Genomic DNA, 22,730 nt, shown 5'->3' with positions numbered 1-22,730 from the left:
AGTAATTAGCCTTCAATTAAAATAAATGAATTAATAAAAAAAACCCTCAGCCTATTAAAATTAAATCTCTGTACTTAGCCTGTATGTGGTGTGGAGGTGGAGAATGGTAAGGAATTATCTGAAAGTTGTAGCAATGATTTCAGGGATATTGCATTTGGTCCCATACCTTCATGGGAAATAGATGGGGAAACAGTGGAAACAGTGTCAAACTTTATATGTTTGGGCTCCAAAATTACTGCAGACGGTGACTGCTGCCATGAAATTAAAAGATGCTTACTTCTTGGAAGGAAAGTTAGGACCAACCTAGATAGCATATTCAAAAGCAGAAACATTACTTTGCCAACAAAGGTCCGTCTAGTCAAGGCTATGGTTTTTCCAGTGGTCATGTATGGGTGTGAGAATTGGACTGTGAAGAAAGCTGAACGCCAAAGAATTGATGCTTTTGAACTGTGGTGTTGGAGAAGACTCTTGAGAGTCCCTTGGACTGCAAGGAGATCCAACCAGTCCATTCTCAAGGGGATCAGTTCTCTGTGTTCTTTGGAAGGACTGATGCTAAAGCTGAAACTCCAATATTTTGGCCACCTCATACGAAGAGTTGATTCATTGGAAAAGACTGTGATGCTGGGAGGGATTGGGGGCAGGAGGAGAAGGGGACGACGGAGGATGAGATGGCTGGATGGCATTACCAACTCGATGGACGTGAGTCTGGGTGCACTCCAGAAGTTGGTGATGGACAGGAAGGCCTGGCGTGCTGTGATTCATGGGGTCGCAAAGGGTTGGACACGACTGAGTGACAGAACTGAACTGAGGTGCAGATAACCCAAGTAGGCATGATTAAAAACCCTGTGTCATTAGCTAGCTAATTAATGCCTTGCTTTGTGTTTATAACTCCTCCTTCACAATTCCATTAGAAAACATTAAAATCAGTAGCTAGCAGCTTTTTGTTTCAATTCAAGCTGAATAAATTGATGCTATATGCCAGAGTAACACAGATCTTGTTGTGAGTTTTACTGGAGAATAAATGCAAAAACATTATCTCAGACAAACCTACAAAAGATGAGGGATTTCTGTATTGCAGATAAAAAAGAAATGCATAAAAGTTTATTTCAGAGATGGGCACCCATGGCAGATGGCCCAGCACCACATAATTAAAGTTCCTGATGTTGACTAGGTGCAGTTACAAAGGTACAAGTAAAAAGAAGAGGCATTTCAGGACACATTCTGCAAAGGAATAAGACAAGCTGAGGAGTTCCAAGCCATGGGTGATAGTGATTTGAAAATGACAGTACTCTTCATGTATCTAGTTAGAGCAGAACCAACTCCCAACAGTTGGTGAGTAAGTCTCTTTCTGATTAGATCAGATCAGTCGCTCAGTCCTGTCCGACTCTTTGTGACCCCATGAATCACAGCACACCAGGCCTCCCTGTCCATCACCAACTTCTGGAGTGCACCCAGATTCACCTCCATCGAGTCAGTGATGCCATCCAGCCATCTCATCCTCTGTTGTCCTCTTCTCCTCCTGCCCCCAATCCCTCCCAGCATCACAGTCTTTTCCAATGAGTCAACTCTTCGCATCAGGTGGCCAAAATACTGGAGTTTCAGCTTTAGCATCATTCCTTCCAAAGAAATCCCAGGGCTGATCTCCTTCAGAATGGACTGGTTGGAGCCCCTTGCAGTCCAAGGGACTCCCAAGAGTCTTCTCCAACACCACAGTTCAAAAGCATCAATTCTTCGGTGCTCAGCCTTCTTCACAGTCCAGCTCTCACACCCATACATGACCACAGGAAACATCATAGCCTTGACTAGACGGACCTTTGTTGGCAAAGTAATGTCTCTGCTTTTGAATATGTTATCTAGGTTGGTCCTAACTTTTCTTCCAAGGAGTAAGCGTCTTTTAATTTAATGGCAGCAGTCACCATCTGCAGTGATTTTGGAGCCCAGAAAAATAAAGTCTGCCACTCTTTCCACTGTTTCCCCATCTATTTCCCATGAAGTGATGGGACTGGATGTCATGATCTTCGTTTTCTGAATGTTGAGCTTTAAGCCAACTTTTTCACTCTCCACCTTCACTTTCATCAAGAGGCTTTGTAGTTCCTCTTCACTTTCTGCCATAAGGGTGGTGTCATCTGCATATCTGAGGTTATTAATATTTCTCCCGGCAATCTTGATTCCAGCTTGTGTTTCTTCCAGCCCAGTGTTTCTCATGATGTATTCTGCATATAAGTTAAATAAACAGGGTGACAATACACAGCCTTGACGAACTCCTTTTCCTATTTGGAACCAATCTGTTGTTCCATGTCCAGTTCTAACTGTTGCTTCCTGACCTGCATACAAATTTCTCAGGAGGCAGGTCAGGTGGTCTGGTATTCCCATCTCTTTCAGAATTTTCCAGAGTTTATTGTGATCCACACAGTCAAAGGGTTTGGCATAGTCAATAAAGCAGAAATAGATGCTTTTCTGGAACTCTCTTGCTTTTTCCATGATCCAGCAGATGTTGGCAATTTGATCTCTGGTTCCTCTGCCTTTTCTAAAACCAGCTTGAACATCAGGAAGTTCACGGTTCACATATTGCTGAAGCCTGGCTTGGAGAATTTTGAGGATTACTTTACTAGTGTGTGAGATGAGTGCAATTGGGTGGTAGTTTGAGCATTCTTTGGCATTGCCTTTCTTTGGGATTGGAATGAAAACTGACCTTTTCTAGTCCTGTGACCACTGCTGAGCTTTCCAACTGTGCCGGCATATTGAGTGCAGCACTTTCACAGCATCATCTTTCAGGATTTGGAATAGCTCAACTGGAATTCCATCACCTCCACTAGCTTTGTTTGTAGTGATGCTTTCTAAGGCCCACTTGACTTCACATTCCAGGATGTCTGGCTCTAGGTCAGTGATCACACCATCGTGATTATCTGGGTTGTGAAGATCTTTTTTGTACAGTTCTTCTGTGTATTCTTGCCATCTCTTCTTAGTATCTTCTGCTTCTGTTAGGTCCATACCATTTCTGTCCTTTTTCGAGCCCATCTTTGAATGAAATATTCCTTTGGTATCTCTGATTTTCTTGAAGAGATCCCTAGTCTTTCCCATTCTGTTGTTTTCCTCTATTTCTTTGCATTGATCGCTGAGGAAGGCTTTCTTATCTCTTCTTGCTATTCTTTGGAACTCTGCATTCAAATGTTTATATCTTTCCTTTTCTCCTTTGGTTTTCACTTCTCTTCTTTTCACAGCTATTTGTAAGGCCTCCCCAGACAGCCATTTTGCTTTTTTGCATTTCTTTTCCATGGGGATGGTCTTGATCCCTGTCTCCTGTACAATGTCATGAACCTCATTCCATAGTTCATCAGGCACTCTATCTATCAGATCTAGTCCCTTAAATCTATTTCTCACTTCCACTGTATAATCATAAGGGATTTGATTTAGGTAATACCTGAATAGTCTAGTGGTTTTCCCTACTTTCTTCAATTTAAGTCTGAATTTGTCAATAAGGATTTCATGGTCTGAGCCACAGTCAAATTTATCTTCATAGTTTTTCATTACCATTTTTTTCAATAATAATCAACCCATCCCATCATCCTTGTATTCACTTACATACTTCCCACCTGCTATTCCTCTCTCTGTACTTGTCAGATCATGTTCAAATCCTACATTAAAATTACCTCTTCATTCTTTTACTTGCATTTTAGCAGCACGAACCACAACTGCTTCCTGCATTACTGCACGATTTATTGACTATTCATTGTAGGATTTGCTTCTCATGAGATTACTGACATAAGCAACTTTATTGGAGAGTCTATGAAAGAAAGAAATAAGCTAACTTTATTTTCTCAGAATTATAAACATTTCTCCAATGTATTGAGGATTATTTGATTGAAATTATATAACATTTAACAAGTAATGCTTTTGATCAGAAAAAAAAAATAATACAATTCATGACCCAGGTTTTCATAAAAAATTTGTTCTCAGTGAATTTAGAAGTGATCAAAAATTCCTCAATTTCTCAGTAGTCTCTGCTCAATTATCTCTAATGTCCCAATGTCAATCCTCAGTTTTCTATTTCTATTCTATGTTTAACTCCTTTTAAGGAACATATCCTTGCATTTCTTCATTTTCTATTAATTCTTTATGTGTGGGTTCATAAGAATGACACAAGTATTCCAGATTATCTATTTCATTAAGAACTGATAAGCCTAAATTATCCAGATCTTATAGTATTGGTAACTTTGAACTGTTTAAACCCACAAAACAAGGCTCTATTCCAGTCAAGTTACATATTTATGCATGTTCCTATATCCTTGAGTATTTAAGAATGAGTCTTTAAGAATGAGTCTTCTTACTGCTATACATGACTCATTATGCTTCTCTTGCTTCCTTGGAGATTTCTCCATATAGGTATATGTAATATACACTACAGTTATTAAAGACTTTTTAAATCTAATGTAAGGGTAAAAACATTATGGATTTAAACTATCAGAATTATAGGCAAAAATATAGATTTACTAGAAATGTAAACTGTAGCAATGACCTTTAGCCCAAATTCACTAAATCTTTATGGATTTCAATGACCTTTTCTTAAACTCTTCCTTCACATTCTCCTGAAGAATATTCTGTCTTAATAGGGACAGATAGTATAGTTTGAGGTATATATATATATATATATATATATATATATATATATATAAATATAAAACTTTGGGTCACAAGTATTTATATCTCTATTCTCTTTCATCAGAAACTTTTCACTCTCATATATTGGTCAGAGTCTGAGTATTTGCTAGTCCAAACCAACTCTTTCTTATTTAGAGACAACTGACAAAAAACAATAGCAAAGCAATTAAGTAGAACATGGAGAAATTCATCAAACTTTGATTAAAATAAAATTTTCAAGAAAAATTATTAAGTCTATTTTTTGGTCCAAAGGTATGAAATTAAAACAGTCAAGTCAGAAGTTTATTTTCTACCTTAGTTATTTTGCTGGTTTTAAAATATTGTATAAAAGACTTTACTGTGCACAAGAACAGTGGATTTCTTTTTTTTTTTTTTTGCAAAACAGATTTTATTTTATTTTTTTTAAACTTTACATAACTGTATTAGTTTTGCCAAATATCAAAATTAATCCGCCACAGGTATACATGTGTTCCCCATCCTGAAACCTCCTCCCTCCTCCCTCCCCATTCCATCCCTCTGGGTCGTCCCAGTGCACCAGCCCCAAGCATCCAGTATCGTGCATCGAACCTGGACTGGCAACTCATTTCATACATGATATTTTACATGTTTCAATGCCATTCTCCCAAATCTTCCCACCCTCTCCCTCTCCCACAGAGTCCATAAGACTGTTCTATACATCAGTGTCTGTTTTGCTGTCTCGTACACAGGGTTATTGTTACCATCTTTCTAAATTCCATATATATGCGTTAGTATACTGTATTGGTGTTTTTCTTTCTGGCTTACTTCACTCTGTATAATAGGCTCCAGTTTCATCCACCTCATTAGAACTGATTCAAATGTATTCTTTTTAATGGCTGAGTAATACTCCATTGTGTATATGTACCACAGCTTTCTTATCCATTCATCTGCTGATGGACATCTAGGTTGCTTCCATGTCCTGGCTATTATAAACAGTGCTTCGATGAACATTGGGGTACATGTGTCTTTTTCCCTTCTGGTTTCCTCAGTGTGTATGCCCAGCAGTGGGATTGCTGGATCATAAGGCAGGTCTATTTCCAGTTTTTTAAGGAATCTCCACACTGTTCTCCACAGTGGCTGTACTAGTTTGCATTCCCACCAACAGTGTAAGAGGGTTCCCTTTTCTCCACACCCTCTCCAGCATTTATTACTTGTAGACTTTTGGATCGCAGCCATTCTGACTGGTGTGAAATGGTACCTCATAGTGGTTTTGATTTGCATTTCTCTGATAATGAGTGATGTTGAGCATCTTTTCATGTGTTTGTGAGCCATCTGTATGTCTTCTTTGGAGAAATGTCTATTTAGTTCTTTGGCCCATTTTTTGATTGGGTCATTTATTTTTCTGGAGTTGAGCTGTAGGAGTTGCTTGTATATTCGCGAGATTAGTTGTTTGTCAGTTGCTTCATTTGCTATTATCTTCTCCCATTCTGAAGGCTGTCTTTTCACCTTGCTAATAGTTTCCTTTGATGTGCAGAAGCTTTTAAGGTTAATTAGGTCCCATTTGTTTATTTTTGCTTTTATTTCCAATATTCTGGGAGGTGGGTCATAGAGGATCCTGCTGTGATGTATGTCAGAGAGTGTTTTGCCTATGTTCTCCTCTAGGAGTTTTATAGTTTCTGGTCTTACATTGAGATCTTTAATCCATTTTGAGTTTATTTTTGTGTATGGTGTTAGAAAGTGTTCTAGTTTCATTCTTTTACAAGTGGTTGACCAGAGTTCCCAGCACCACTTGTTAAAGAGATTGTCTTTAATCCATTGTATATTCTTGCTTCCTTTGTCAAAGATAAGGTGTCCATATGTGCGTGGATTTATCTCTGGGCTTTCTATTTTGTTCCATTGATCTATATTTCTGTCTTTGTGCCAGTACCATACTGTCTTGATAACTGTGGCTTTGTAGTAGAGCCTAAAGTCAGGTAGGTTGATTCCTCCAGTTCCATTCTTCTTTCTCAAGATCGCTTTGGCTATTCGAGGTTTTTTGTTTTTCCATACAAATTGTGAAATTATTTGTTCTAGCTCTGTGAAGAATGCTGTTGGTAGCTTGATAGGGATTGCATTGAATCTATAGATTGCTTTGGGTAGTATACTCATTTTCACTATATTGATTCTTCCAATCCATGAACATGGTATATTTCTCCATCTATTAGTGTCCTCTTTGATTTCTTTCACCAGTGTTTTATAGTTTTATATATATAGGTCTTTAGATTCTTTAGGTAGATATATTCCTAAGTATTTTATTCTTTCCGTTGCAATGGTGAATGGAATTGTTTCCTTAATTTCTCTTTCTGTTTTCTCATTATTAGTGTATAGGAATGCAAGGGATTTCTGGGTGTTGATTTTATATCCTGCAACTTTACTATAGTCATTGATTAGTTCTAGTAATTTTCTGGTGGAGTCTTTAGGGTTTTCTATGTAGAGGATCATGTCATCTGCAAACAGTGAGAGCTTTACTTCTTCTTTTCCAATTTGGATTCCTTTGATTTCTTTTTCTGCTCTGATTGCTGTGGCCAAAACTTCCAAAACTATGTTGAATAGTAATGGTGAAAGTGGGCACCCTTGTCTTGTTCCTGACTTTAGAGGAAATGCTTTCAATTTTTCACCATTGAGGATAATGTTTGCTGTGGGTTTGTCATATATAGCTTTTATTATGTTGAGGTATGTTCCTTCTATTCCTGCTTTCTGGAGAGTTTTGATCATAAATGGATGTTGAATTTTGTCAAAGGCTTTCTCTGCATCTATTGAGATAATCATATGGTTTTTATTTTTCAATTTGTTAATGTGGTGTATTATATTGATTGATTTGTGGATATTGAAGAATCCTTGCATCCCTGGGATAAAGCCCACTTGGTCATGGTGTATGATCTTTTTAATGTGTTGTTGGATTCTGATTGCTAGAATTTTGTTAAGGATTTTTGCATCTATGTTCATCAGTGATATTGGCCTGTAGTTTTCTTTTTTTGTGGGATCTTTGTCAGGTTTTGGTATTAGGGTGATGGTGGCCTCATAGAATGAGTTTGGAAGTTTACCTTCCTCTGCAATTTTCTGGAAGAGTTTGAGCAGGATAGGTGTTAGCTCTTCTCTAAATTTTTGGTAGAATTCAGCTGTGAAACCGTGTGGACCTGGGCTTTTGTTTGTCGGAAGATTTTTTATTACAGTTTCAATTTCCATGCTTGTGATGGGTGGGATATCTTTCTTAAAAAGAGTGATGTATATCTTTGAATCTTTCTTTCATACTTTAGATATGTAAATGAGATGGATGATATGATCTCAGATTTATATAAAATCAGAAATACTCTGTATGTTGACTTTGGGTGAAAAGAAAAGGAAGTAGTAGCTTTAACTGAGAAACATTTGTTTGCATCAGAAGACCCAAGGACACTATGTCCATTTCCAACATCACAGTCTTCGTGTCTTCTGTGTTGACCCTAATAGGGATCCCAGGCCTAGAGTATGTGCAGTGCTGGATTGGGACTCCATTCTGTGTCATGTATCTCATTCCTATGATTAGAAATTTCCTGCTGTTTATCATATCAAATCAGAACACAGTTTCCATGAGGCCATGAACATTTTCCTAGGCATGCTAGGAGTCACAGATATTGCCCTTCATACCAGCATTGTGCCCAAGATGCTTGGAATCTTCTGGTTTCATGTAACAGATTTATTTTGATTTCTGATTGCCTCAAAAGTGGCTTATTCACATATTTCTGTGCATAGAGGTGGCATTCTGCTTGCCATAGCCCTGGACCACTAAGTCACCATCCACTGAGACATACTGCCATCTTCACCCACCCTTCAGTTACACCAAATCAAGGCTGTGGTACCACTCAGGGCTACCATTCTTGTGTCTGCATGTGTGCTAAGTCGCTTTCAGTTATGTCCATCTCTGAGACCATATGGACTGTAGCCTGCTGGGCTCCTCTGTCCATGGGATTATCCAGGCAAGAGTACTGAAGTGGGTTGCCATTTCCTCCTCCAGGGGATCTTCCCAACCAAGGGATTGAACCTGCTTCTCTTACATCTCCTACATTGCCAAGCAGGTTCTTTACCACTAGCACCACCTGAAATAATCTGGTGCCTAATATTGATAAAGTTCTAGTTATAATTTTATCATACAAGAGTCATCTCCCACCCCTAATGTGAGCATATGGCCATTGTGAAACTGCTTGCAGGAAATGTCTGGGTCAACAGAATCTATGGTTTTCTTGTGGCTTTCACTGTTGCAAGAGAGTTCCAGAAAAACATCTATTTATGCTTTATTGACCATGCCAAAGCCTTTGACTGTGTGGGTCACAACAAACTGTGGAAAATTCTGAAAGAGATAGGAATACCAGACCACCTGACCTGTCTCTTGAGAAACCTGTATGCAGGTCAGGAAGCAACAATTAGAACTGGACATGGAACAACGGACTGGTTCCAAATAGGAAAAAGGAGTACTTCAAGGCTGTATATTGTCACCCTGCTTATTTAACTTATATGCACAGTACCTCATGAGAAATGCTAGGCTGGAGGAAGCACAAGCTGGAATTGAGATTGCTGGGAGAAATATCAAAAACTGCAGATATGCAGATGACATCACTCTTATGGCAGAAAGTGAAGAACTAAAGAGCCTCTTGATGAAAGTGAAAGAGGAGAGGGAAAAAGTTGGCTTAAAGCTCAACATTCAGAAAACTAAGATCATGGCATCCGGTCCCATCACTTTATGGCAAATAGATGGGGAAACAGTGGAAACAGTGTCAAACTTTATTTTTCTGGGCTCCAAAATCACTGCAGATGGTGACTGCAGCCATAAAATTAAGACACTTAACTCCTTGGAAGGAAAGTTATGACCAACCTAGATAGCATATTCAAAAGTAGAGACATTACTTTGTCAACAAAGGTCCATCTAGTCAAGGCTATGGTTTTTCCAGTGGTCATGTATGGATGTGACAGTTGGACTCTAAAGAAAGCTGAGCACCAAAGATTGATGCTTTTGCACTGTCATGTTGGATTAGACTCTTGCGAGCCCTTGGATAGCAATGATATCCAACCAGTCCATCCTAAAGGAAATCAGTCCTGAATGTTCATTGGAAGGACTGATGTTGAAGCTGAAACTCCAATACTGTGGCCACCTAATGCGAAGAGCTGACTCATTTGTAAAGACCCTGATGTTGGGAAAGATTAAAGGCGGGAGGAGAAGGGGACGACAGAGGATGAGATGGTTGGATGGCATTACCAACTCAATGGACATGAGTTTGGGTAAACGCTGGGAGCTGATGATGGACAGGGGAGCCTGGCATGCTGCAGTTCATGGGATTGCAAAGAGTCAGACATGACTGAGCGAATGAACTTCACTGTGCAGGGTTTGGCCTTACATTTATTACATTGTCCTGTGTATATTTATCACAGCTTTTTCTTTTGATCCAGAAGGAGGCAAGGTTGAAAGCTTTCAATACTTGCATCGCTCATATTGGTGTCTTCCTCCAACTCTACCTCCCTGCCTTCTTCTCCATCTTTGACATAGGTTTGGTTCTCACATCTCACCTTACACGCACATCCTCATTTCTAGCATTTACTTGGTCTTCCCTCCATTTCTCAATCTACTTGTCTATGGTGCAGAGACTAAGCACATTCTTATACATATGGTAAAACTATTCTGTTCATAAAATTTGCTATGAATAATGCAACCAAGCTTTTCTCTTTGTGCATGGTAACAAAATTTCAAAACAAAATAAAACTACAAAAATCATCTTATTGAAATTTTTTAGTTTTCTATTTAATTTTTATTGTTTTTAATTTGCTGTCATAAGTCAGTTTTCATAATCTGGCATGACAGCTATGTGACATAGATTCATATACTGTATCTGGGTAAAGAAATTAAGAAACATAAAACAGTAAATAGTGAACATAGGTCCTTTCCTTTTCTTGCAGAAATGGTGATGTAATGACCAATTCAGGAAGGAGCTTCTTGGTGAAAATAATGTTATAAACCTCAGTTGGGTTGTTACACATTTATGTATCCTTTGCAAAAAACCATGTAAGCTGTACAAAGTATAATTTCTGTACTTATATTAGACTTTAATATAAAGTTTAAAATATAAAGTAAGTGAATCCTCAAAAATGAAACAAAACCAAGGACAAAGACAATAAGTCTGAGGAATTGCTATAGATTGAAGAAGTCTAAGGAGACATGAATATAAAATGCATTATATAATCCTGAATTGAATTTTGGGCAAGAAAAATATACATATAGGTCTTTGGACTATTTTTAACCTTGGATATGGACTAATACTTAGGCTATAATATTACTTCAGTGCTAAATGTCCTGATACTGTTTATAATACAATTAGGCAGTAGATTATCCTTTTATTAGGGAAGCATACTTAAATATTTAGGAGCAAAGGAACATTATGTCTCAAATTTACTCATCAGTTCAGTTCAATTCAGTAGCTCAGTCGTGTCCAACTCTTTGGGACCCCATGAATTGCAGCACACCAGGCCTCACTGCCCATCACCAACTTCCAGAGTTTACTCAAACTCATGTCCATTGAGTCGGTGATGCCATCCAGCCATCTCATCCTCTGTCTTCCCCTTTTCCTCCTGCCCCCAATCCCTCCCAGAATCAGAGTCTTTTTCAATGAGTCAACTCTTAGCATGAGGTGGCCAAAGTACTGGAGTTTCAGCTTTGCATCAGTCCTTCCAAAGAACACCCAGGGCTGATCTCCTTCAGAATGGACTGGTTGGATCTCCTTGCAGTCCAAGGGACTCTCAAGAGTTTTCTCCAACACCACAGTTCAAAAGCATCAATTCTTTGGCACTCAGCTTTCTTCACAGTCCAACTCACATCCATACATGAGCACTGGAAAAACCATAGCCTTGACTAGAAGGACCTTTGTTGGCAAAGTAATGTCTCTGCTTTGGAATATGCTATCTAGGTTGGTCATAACTTTCCTTTCTCATAAACACCTCATAAAAATTATCTAACTATCATATATCTATCCATATATCTATCGAATTGTTCAGTGGTAAAGCAAAATTGAGCAAAATGTAAAAAATATATATATATAAATCTGGGTAAATTGTATAAGGAAGCTTCCTACAATACTCTTGACAAATTCTGTACATCAATGTAAGATGTGTTTGTATCAAGCATTGTTCTTTGAATATCTCAATTTAGAAATGGCTGCCATTATTCACTCTGGAGAAGGCAGTGGCACCCCACTCCAGTACTCTTGCCTGGAAAATCCCATGGATGGAGGAGCCTAGTAGGCTGCAGTCCAGGGGGTCGCTAAGAGTCAGACACGACTGAGCAACTTCACTTTCACTTTTCACTTTCAGGCATTGGAGAAGAAAATGGCAACCCACTCCAATGTTCTTGCCTGGAGAATCCCAGGGATGGGTGAGCCTGGTGGGCTGCCACCTATGGGGTCGCACAGAGTTGGACATGACTGAAGTGACTTAGCAGCCATTATTCACTAGTCAACCAATCCAGAAACATCATTTACCTTTGATGTTGGCCACAATTCCACATTGTACACCTAACCAATCATCTGATCTTAGTATTTATCTCTAAAGTATCCTCAAATAATTTATCTTCTCTCCATTAGTCACTATGTATTCATTTTTTTATTCTTACATATGGTCTTATGAAAAATAAAATACTAGGTTTTTCATCTTTCATTTGCTGGCAGTTTTCATTTAAACACTGTTATATTTTCAACATAAAGTACTTGATGCATCTGTATCTTATTCCTGATATTTTGTATGCAAACATGTATTTTTGCCTAGCTGACTTCTGTCCTACATTTAGAATTTAGTTAAATGTTTCCTCTAAGAAATTTAGCCATTTTCCTTTTTTTTTTTTTCTCTACATCTCCTAATAGCACTCATAGCATGCATCACAGCAGCTCTTCATTTTTTCTGTGTGTAACTTCTTTTTTCATATAGGTCACATGTGTAATCTATTTGTATACTCCTGACGTACACATACATATTACATTTTAAATATGAATAAATGTATATTGCATGAAGGATTTAGAAAATAAATGCACAAAAAATTCTACCAAACTTTTCCTAATGAAGATTTATTCTCACAATAGAATAATTTAAATGGTTTCCTAATGAAGACGTATGAAGGAAGAGTTGTTCCAAACTGAAATAACTTAATCATTTAATGTTTTACTATTTGTTGAATGATAATTTTTTTCTACTATTAAATTAGTTTCAATTAATTTCCTTTACTTTTTAGAGAGTTTAAGGTTTACAGAAAATTGAATAAAAAGCCAGAATTCCCATATAAACTTTCTCTGCAGAATGAATATTTAACAATTACACCTGAGTTAAGCTGTGTTGTCGGTCACAAAATCCCGTCACCACATTTATTTGATATATCCTAAATTTAAAAGCATATATCTAATATTTTTTTCCTGTATGGTCTGTGTATACCATACTAAGTAAGTTTTTTTATTTATTGAGATATAATTTTCATGCCATATAGCACACTCTTTAGAGAGTATTAATCTCTCGTTTTTGACATATCCAAAAACCTGTGCAATCATCACTACTATCAAATTCCAGTACATACATATTAAACAGTATGGCAGTTTAATATGACGATATGGTCAGAGAGTCTTAATTCAAAAGGAACAGGACTACTGAATGGGGCCTGATCCAATGATACAGGACGAAACCAGTGTGACTTCAAGTAAGATCATCAGGTAATCCAAGGTTGTTAGTCTCTCTCTTGTACTCTTCAATGAATCAAAGTTTATTACTTTCATAATATTAAAGCTTAAAATCCTATTGGAAGGCACAAAGTCTTCTTTCAAGCTAGTAAATACCTGTCATAAATAACAGTTTCAGGTTGGGAAGTTGATATCAATTTGTGAAAATATATACAATCCTTTCATAATAATTCTGAATATGACCAGAACAACTTGGAGAGAGATGATTTGGATACTGGAAAGATTTGTGTAATCAGCTCTTGCATGGAAGAAGCTCAGAAATTTAACTGGGACTCTGAGGTGAATGTTCCAAAGTCAGCACCTATTAGGACCCTAAATAAGTCAGTGACCTTAAATAAGAAATATAGAATTAGATTAAAAACATATTATTTTATTTCTCTGTCAGTATGTCTATGCTGACTAGTCTGAATATCTCAAGCTGTTTTTATTTACCTTTATTGTCCCATTATTTTTGTAAATAAGTGTCACTGATTTGTTTTGTCTGGTCTTCAGCACTGTCTTCTCTTAGGAATTTTAAAAAAGAGGCTCATTTTGGTTCCCAGTCCTAAAATTAAACCAAAGTTTGAGAATTATTTTTATATGCTAAACCAACTATTAGAGAAAAAATCTTGTATGTTCTGAATGATAGTGTGCTTTCTTTACCATCCTTGTCCCCAGTGATATTTAACACGCACTAGAGATTTGTGAAAACCAGTCCCCAGGTACATCCTATAGTATAAAACATTCACCCTTCACTATCTGAAACGTCAGAACATTTTATCGTTTATGGCTTCTCTGTGTATTATCACAGATTATCCCTGGTAAGTCATTGGGGATAGAGATTCTGCATTGATTATGAGAAACTGGAGGGTTGGTTTCAAAAATAATGTATATGCCATGTCATCCAATATAATTCCAGGATGAAAAAAAATAAAAGCTATACAGTCTTATAGTAGTTGAGTATTCAACCACTAGGGAGATGTGTCCCATGCTTTTCACAGCATTTTTTAATCAGTTAACGCTACACTTGGTGACAAGTTGTAAAGCAAGTTTGAAAAAATAAAGATTTTTGGAGAATATCTGTGTTGATAGATGAATGGAAAGCCTGTTTGTTAAAAGGTCAGGAAATTAAACATGCTCAGACTGGAAAAAATGCAGGAAAAAAGATACCCATCAAGTAATTCTGTAGAAATGCTCTTTCACAAAAAGGACTCATTTAATTTCTCAAGATATTTGTGAGAAAAAGATAAATGTGCATTGATTAATATCTGGCATTTATTGACAGATCAATGCACCTTGTGATTCCTTCCAAATATTTAGATGGATTATATCATGTAATACAATCACATCATAATTTGTTTCTATCCATGATATTTCTTTATAATAAAGAAACTGAGACAATGTAAAATTTCATAACTGAGTACAGGGCAGGCAAAGCTAAGTAGGACCATCCAGGATTTAAGTTCCGTTGAGTGGCTTCAGATCCTTGACAATTGACAGCCACGACCCATGGCTAATGTGTATCATTGGAGCATATATTTGAGACTTTAAAATTTTTAAAAAAGAGGCAATTTAAGGTTCATTTTAAAGAATACCTATTTGTCATCTGGAGCTTCCCTAAAACATGATAAGCTATTTCAGAAAACAAAAAGAGTCCTCTGTATTCACTGGAGTACTTGAGACAGAAATCAGTGGATGAATGAGATCAGTGGAGACTTTCAAGAGGAAATATTCCTGAGATTGTAGAGAGTATGAGATTAGAGTCCTGGATTCCTTAAATCTTTTAGATCTTGGGATTTGGGTTGATTTAAAATTGGAGTTGTAAGGAATACTAATAATTCTGATTTGATGCTATAAGATGACTGAAGTATATTTACCCAGGCTTATGAATTTCAAGAGTTTAAGATATCTTTACTCCCTTTCTAAACACACAGAGTGTCTTTCAGCTTGTCTTTTGTCATTCATTGCTGTAAATCTCAAACCACACACTTTTAACCTCCTCTCCTCTAATTTCTGCTACATAAGACAATGAGTTTTGCATATTTTCCATTCTTATTATTCTTTTGCTGTACCACATTACTTTACGATATATTTATGCACTGTCACAAGTGTGTTTGTGACTAGATCCCTTTACACTTAGCTGCCATGTTTTTCAAGCCATTAATTAACTTCCCAGCAGGTGATATTTTTTTACCTTCCACAGAAACCTATTCTTCAACCCCAAAGTGAAAAATCAAATGGTTTAAAATACTAACTTCACATGTAATATTCCCTCCTTTATATTAACCATCATTTCTGCTATGAACTGATTTATATGTGATAAATGTTCATTGATATACAGCCTCACCATATCTCACAGGCTTCTGTGATTTTTGTACATACTATCTTGGAGTGCCCTTCTCCATCTCTTTTATCTGGTTAATTTCTATTGACAAATGATTCCCTTTTATAAGCAATTTATTCTGCACATTTGGAATAAGTCATAAAACTATCAATTCTTATACATTAAAAACTGTTTTTTTTTTTTCCTGCTGCATAAAACTATACAACAATGTTTAGCAACTGAGGTGATGTGCTATTCCTTTCACATCCAGGAGATATTTGGTGATACCTGAATATATTTTTCTTTTCCAAAACAAGAAAGAGCTACTTACATCCAATGTTTAGGAAAGAAGAATGTTGCTAAACCTTCTACAATGCAGAAAATGACCCCAAAACAAAAAATTGATCTGAACTACATGTCAACTGCACCAAGGTTAGCAAACCCGGGGCTTCCCTGGTGGATCAGATAGTAAAGGCTCTGCCTGTGATGCAGGAGACTCAGGTTCAATCCTTGGGTCTGGAAGATCCCTTGGAAAAGGAAACGGCAACCCACTCCATTACTCTTGCCTGGAAAATCCTATGACAGAGGAACCTGGTAGGCTACAGTCCATGTGGTCACAAAGAGTCAGACATGACTGAGTGATTTCTCCTTTTTTCTTTTCTTTAGGAAACCCTGCCCTTAGAAGAGTATCAACAGGACTCATAAAGTTGTGTCAATGAAAAAAGTAATCTAAGAAGTGGAAAATTTTATTTGTGCCCAATTGAACATTGAGCTTCCCTGGTGGCTCAGATGGAGAAAATTCTGCCTGCCATGTAGAAGACCCAGGTTTGATCCCTGAGTTGGGAAGATCCCCTGGGGAAGGGAATGGTTACCCACTTCAGTATTCTTGCCTGGAGAGTTACTTGGATAGAGGCCCCTGACAAGCTATAGTCCATAGGGTAACAAAGAGTCATATAACAGAGTGACTAACACTTTACCACTCCTGTACAACATGCATCTCTTCACTCTCCACCTCTTAAAGTCTTCCCTGGTGACTCAGATGGTAAAAAAAAAAAATCCCCTAGGAGATCCAGATTCAAAGAAAGTAAGGGAAAACCACTAGGCCATTCAGGTATGACCCAAATCAAATCCCTTATGATTATACAGTGAAAGTGACAAGTAGATTCAAGGGATTAGATCTCATAGACAGGATGCCTGAAGAACTATGGACAGAGGTTCACAACATTGGACAGGAGTCATTAACCAAAACCATCCCAAGAAAAATAAATTCAAGAAGCCAAAATGGTTGTCTGAAGAGGCCTTACAAATAGGTGAGAAAAAAGAGAAGTGAAAGGCAAAGGACAAAAAGAAAGATATAACCAACTGAATGCAGAGTTCCAAAGAATAGCCAGGAGAGATAAGAAAGCTTTCTTAAGTGAACAATGAAAAGAAGGAGGAAAACAATAGAATGGAAAAGAGTAAAGATATCATCAAGAGAATTAGAGATACTAAGTGAACACTTCATGCAAAGATGGGCACAATCAAGGATAGAAATGCCAAGGACCTAACAGAAGCAGAAGAGATTAAAAAGACATGGCAAGAATACACGGAAAAACAACATAAAACAAGGTCTTAATGACCCAAATAACCACAATGGTGAGGTCATTCACCTAGAGCTAGAATCCTGCAATGTGAAGTCGAGTGGGCCTTAGGAAGCATTACTACAAACAAAGCTAGTAGAGATGATGAAATTCCAGCTGAACTATTTAAAATCCTAAAAGATGATGTTATTAAAGTGCTGCACTCAATATGCTCCAAATTTTGGAAAACTTGACAACATTTTTGTTTGTTGAGTTGTCCACAACAGCCACAAGACTGCAAGGGGTCAGTTTTCATTCCAATCCCAAAGAAAGGAAATGCCAAAGAATGTTCAAATTATTGAACAGCAGTGCTCATTTCACATACTAGCGAGGTAATGCTCAAAATCCTTCAGCTAGGCTTGAACAGTATGTTAAGTAAAAACTTCCATATGTACCAGCTGGATTTAGAAAAGGCAGAGGAACCAGAGATCAAATTGCCAACATCTGTTGGATCATAGAAAAAAGCAAGAGAATTCCAGTAAAATATCCACTCTGCTTCATTGATTTGGCTAAAGCCTTTGACTGTGTGGATCACAAAAAACTGTGGAAAATTCTTCAAGAGATGAGAATACCAGACCACCTTACCTGCCTACTGAGAAATCTGTATGCTGGTGAAGAAGCGACATTTACAGCCAGAGATGGAGCAATGGACTGGTTCAAAATTGGAAAATGAGTACATCAACTCTGTGTATTGTCACCTTGTTTCTTTAACTTATATGCAGTGTACATCATGTGAAATATGTATGAAGCACAAGCTAGAATCAAGATTGCTGGGAGAAATATCAATAACCTCAGATATGCAGATGACACCATCTTAATGGCAGAAAGTGAAGAGGGCCTAAAGAGCCTCTTGATGAAGATGAAAGAAGAGAGTGAAAAAAATTGGCTTAAAACTCAACATTCAAAAAACAAAGATGATGACATCTGGTCCCATCACTGCATAGCAAATAGATGGGGAAACAGTGGAAGCAGTGACAGATCTTATTTTCTTGGGCTCCAAGATCACTGCTGATGGTGACTGCACCCATGAAATTAAATGACAACTGCCTTCTTGGAAGAAAGCTTATGACAAACTTAGACATCTTATTAAAAAGCAGAGACATCACTTTGCTAACAAATGTCCATCTAGTCAAAGATATGGTTTTTCCAGTAGTCATGTATGAATGTGAGATTTGGACCATTAAGAAGGCCGAGGGCCAAAGAATTGATACCTTTTAATTGTGATGTTGGAGAAGACTCTTCAGAGTCCCTTGGGCTTCAAGGAGATCAAAACAGTCCATCCTAAAGGAAATCAACCCTGAATATTCAATGAAAGAACTGATGCTGAAGTTTCAATACTTTGGCCACCTGACGGGAAGAACTGACTCATTGGAAAAAACCTTGATGATGGGAAAGATGGAGGGCAGGAGAAGAGGATGACAGAGGGTGACATGGTTGAATGGTATCACTGACTTGATGGACATGAGTTTGAGCAAGTTCTGGGAGATAATGAAGGACAGGGAAGCCTGGTGTGCTCCAGTTCATGGCATGGTAAAGAGTCAGGGATAATTTAGTGACTGAACAACAAATTGAAGATTATAAACCAGGAACATCATCTCATAAAGCTCTGAGAACTGTACCCCCTATTAGAAGTCACAGCATAGTTACATAAAATTTTTGAAACAGAGAGATGTACTTTAAGTGATGTATTATTGAGAGTTTACAATATTCACAACTGCAAGTGCTATTTGGTTGGTTGTTGTGACCCCTTACAAGATCATGAATCCCATTTTCATGCTCCCATTACACAGCAACCATTAAGTATTCCAGATTATCTATTTCATGAAGAATCCATGACCCTCAGTTAGGCAATTCTCATATTAATGGCAGCTATGTGAAAGTCACTCAGTCATGTCAGACTCTTTACGAACACATGGACTACACAGTCTATGAAATTATCAGGCCAGAATACTGGAGTGGGTAGCCTTTCCCTTCTTCAGGGACTCTTCCCAACCCAGGGATTGAATCGAGGTTTCCTACTTTGCAGGTGGATTTTTTACCAACTGAGTTACCAGGGAAGCCCAAGTATTCCAGATTATCTATTTCATGAAGAATACATGAGCCTCAATTAGACAATTCTCATATTAATGGCCATCATGGACATTTTAAACCCAAGAAACAGCCTGTATTGCAGTCAAGTTACATTTTTGCCCATGTCCTACACCCCTGAGCCATTAAGAATGAAGCCTCTTGCCACTATACATTGCTGCTGGAGTTTCCCTTATGTCCTAGCGATTCCCTCTCCTCTAGGTATCTTATACTACATATAAAAGAAATTTTTTAATCTTTGATTTGAAATCTTTAATTTTTAAGCACATGATAAATTTTATGTAACTCAGCTTTTAGAAATATAAGCAAAAACAGTAGTTTTATTAGAAATGTAAAATGTAACAAAGAACTTTTGCCCAAATTTGCTAAGTGCATATGGATTTGAATGACCTTTCCTTCAACTCTTCCTTCACATTCTCATAAAGGACTACGAAACTTACATAAAGATAGAGTGCATTGATTGGTAGATAAACATATTATGCTTCTGAATGACAAGAGTTTCTACCTCTATCATCTTTAATAGGGAATTTTTCATTCTAATATATTAATCAGAGACTGTGTATTTGCTGGTCCAAGCCAACCGTGCCTGATTTAGAGACAATTTAGAAAAAGAGATGCTTCCCAAGTGGTCCTAATGGTAAAGAACCCACCTGCCAATGTGGGGGACTTAAGAGATAAAGGTTCTATCCCTGAGTCAGGAAGAGCCCCTGGAGGAGGTTATGGCAAGCCACTCCAGTATTCTTGCCTGGAGAATCCCATGGACAGTGGATCCTGGTAGGTACAGTCCTTGTGGTCATATAGGCTCGGACATGACTGAAGTGACTTAGCAAGCAGCCAATAGAGAAAAACAGACTAGTAAAGCTGTTAACTGAACTATGTAATGTGGAGAGATTCATTAAATTCTGATTAAAACGCAACTTTCACACAATATAAACAAGTCTATTTTCTTTGCCCACAGGTCTGGAATGAATTAATAGTCAATACAGCAGTTTATTTCCCAATTCAGTTATTTTTCAGCTTTTAAAGCATTGCCCAGCTCTGCACATAACATTTTATTGTGGTACAAGAACTGTGATACTGTGTCTGTGGATGTCTTTCCTAAAAACAGTGATCTCTCTGTTGACCTATGTTTTACCCTTTACATGTAAATGAGACTGATGATATTATCCAAGACTTCTGCATAAATCAGAAAGACTCAATATGATGATTTTGGGCAAAACTAGGAAGATGGAGAGAAAGTAGAATTGAATGAGAAACTTGGGTTTGCATCAGGAGACTCAAGGATTATGTCCATTTCCAACGTTACAATCTTCATGCCTTCTGTGTTGACCCTTATAGGGATCCCTGGCCTAGAATCTGTGCAGTGCTGGATTGGGATTCCATTTTGTGCCATGTATCTAATCGCTATGATTGGAAATTTCTTACTTTTGATGATCATCATATCAGAACACAGCCTCCATCAGCCCATGTATATTTTCCTAGGTATATTAGGAGTCACAGATATTGCTCTCAGCACAAGCATTGTGCCCAAGATGCTTGGAATCTTCTGGTTTCATGTAACAGAGATATATTTTGATTCTTGCTTGCTTCAAATGTGGCTCATCCACACATTTCAGTGCACAGAATCAGGCATCCTCCTAGCCATGGCCCTGGACCGCTATGTAGCCATCTGTTATCCACTCAGACATGCTGCCATCTTCTCTCACCAGTTAGTCACTCAAATAGCAGCTTTGGTAACACTCAGGGCTGCCATTCTTGTAGCACCATGCCTAGTACTGATAAAGTTTCGATTACAGTTTTACCATACAACAGTCATCTCTCATTCCTACTGTGAACATATGGCTGTTGTGAAACTGGCTGCAGAAAATATCAGGGTCAACAAAATCTATGGTTTGTTTGTGGCCTTCACTGTTGCTGTGCTTGACATTGTATTAATCATGTTGTCCTACATACAGATATTCATCACAGTTTTTCGTCTGCCTCAGAAGGAGGCTAGGTTGAAAGCATTCAACACTTGTGTTGCTCACATCTGTGTCTTCCTCCAGTTCTACTCCCTTGCTTTCTTCTCCTTCTTTGCGCATAGATTTGGTTCTCACATCCCTCCTTATATTCACATCCTCTTTTCTAGCACTTATCTGCTGGTCCCTCCATTTCTTAACCCACTTGTCTATGGTGCAAAGACCAAGCAGATCCGTGTCCATATGGTAAAAATATTTTGTTCCAAAAATTTACTGTGAGAAAAACTTTTATGTTTACCTTTTTGTGAGTAGCAACACTATTTCACTACATGATAAAACAACAAAAAGTCATTGTTATTGAAAATGCTAAAGTTTTGTATTTAATTAATTTTTTTCAACTTGCCAGCATGTTAGCTATTAGCTATTAGCTATTAGCGCATGAAAGCAGTCAATAGGATTGTGGATCTTAGCTGGATAATGAGAATGAGAAACATAAAGGAGGAAAATAGTGAATATTTCTCTTTTAAATTTCTCTTTCATTTTTTTTAGTACCTGCTTGAGTGTCCTCTTGTAAATATCCAACTCTGGAAAGAGTCACAAATTATGGATCTTTCAATGAATTTAGATACACCCAAGGCTTAATGTTCTGCAGTGTCCAGGTACTCAATAAATCTAGTTCTTGATTTTGTTTCTTGGTCATCTGGGTCTTCTTTAAAAAAAAAAAAAAATGGAGGAAGTGTATGTTATTGTTCTTATCAAAAACAAAGCAAAATAGAAGTTCTATTTTTATGTTAGTAATGAGAAAATAAAGTCTAAAAATTTCAGTATATTTTCAGGGTCATTCAGGAAGTTATAGGCACAAAAAACATGAGCAGTAAGTGCTTGATTTTCCACAACAGTACTTTTTCTGCTGTTTTCATCATTTACTTTTTATTAATTCATTTAATGTTATTAAAATCTTAGGTCATTATAAATACTATGCTACAGAATAACAGCATAATGGCAAATTTGAGACAGCAATTAATTATATTGAGTTTATAAGCTTTGTAGCCTTATATTTCTTAGCAAATGAGAGGAAAAGAGACACATGACAATGAGAGAGAAATGGTTGTAGAATGCACAAATAAATCTCCGGATTTTATGAGAAATTAAATACTTAGAGGACCAGAGTGTCAGTCTCTCACATTGTGAGAAACATCCAATCTTCTTGAGAATTTTATTATACTGACTCCCCTGGGTCCAGGTGTGGAAAGTCACACTATCTACTCTCCCAAGATCAGGGAATAAGGAAACTACAGGACAAATCATGAATGTCCTTACTCTCTCAAATGCTAAGATTGGAGCAGGAAATGGGAAAATCATGGGCAGG

The 22,730-nt window shown here is 37.5% G+C and overlaps 1 protein-coding gene across 1 annotated transcript; it reads left to right on the top strand.

Moving 5' to 3' along the window:
* Positions 1-20,689: 20,689 nt before the first annotated feature.
* Positions 20,690-21,640, top strand: LOC129628220 (olfactory receptor 52A1-like). Its single transcript, XM_055547642.1, has one exon. It carries the CDS (start codon positions 20,690-20,692, stop codon positions 21,638-21,640), a length of 951 nt encoding a protein of 316 aa, XP_055403617.1.
* Positions 21,641-22,730: the final 1,090 nt, after the last annotated feature.

This window comes from Bubalus kerabau, chromosome 15, assembly GCF_029407905.1.
Source record: "Bubalus kerabau isolate K-KA32 ecotype Philippines breed swamp buffalo chromosome 15, PCC_UOA_SB_1v2, whole genome shotgun sequence".
In the NCBI taxonomy this organism is placed as follows: Eukaryota; Metazoa; Chordata; class Mammalia; order Artiodactyla; family Bovidae; genus Bubalus; species Bubalus kerabau.
Note: the sequence above shows the minus strand (reverse complement) of the source record. Positions and strands in the feature narration are given on the sequence as shown.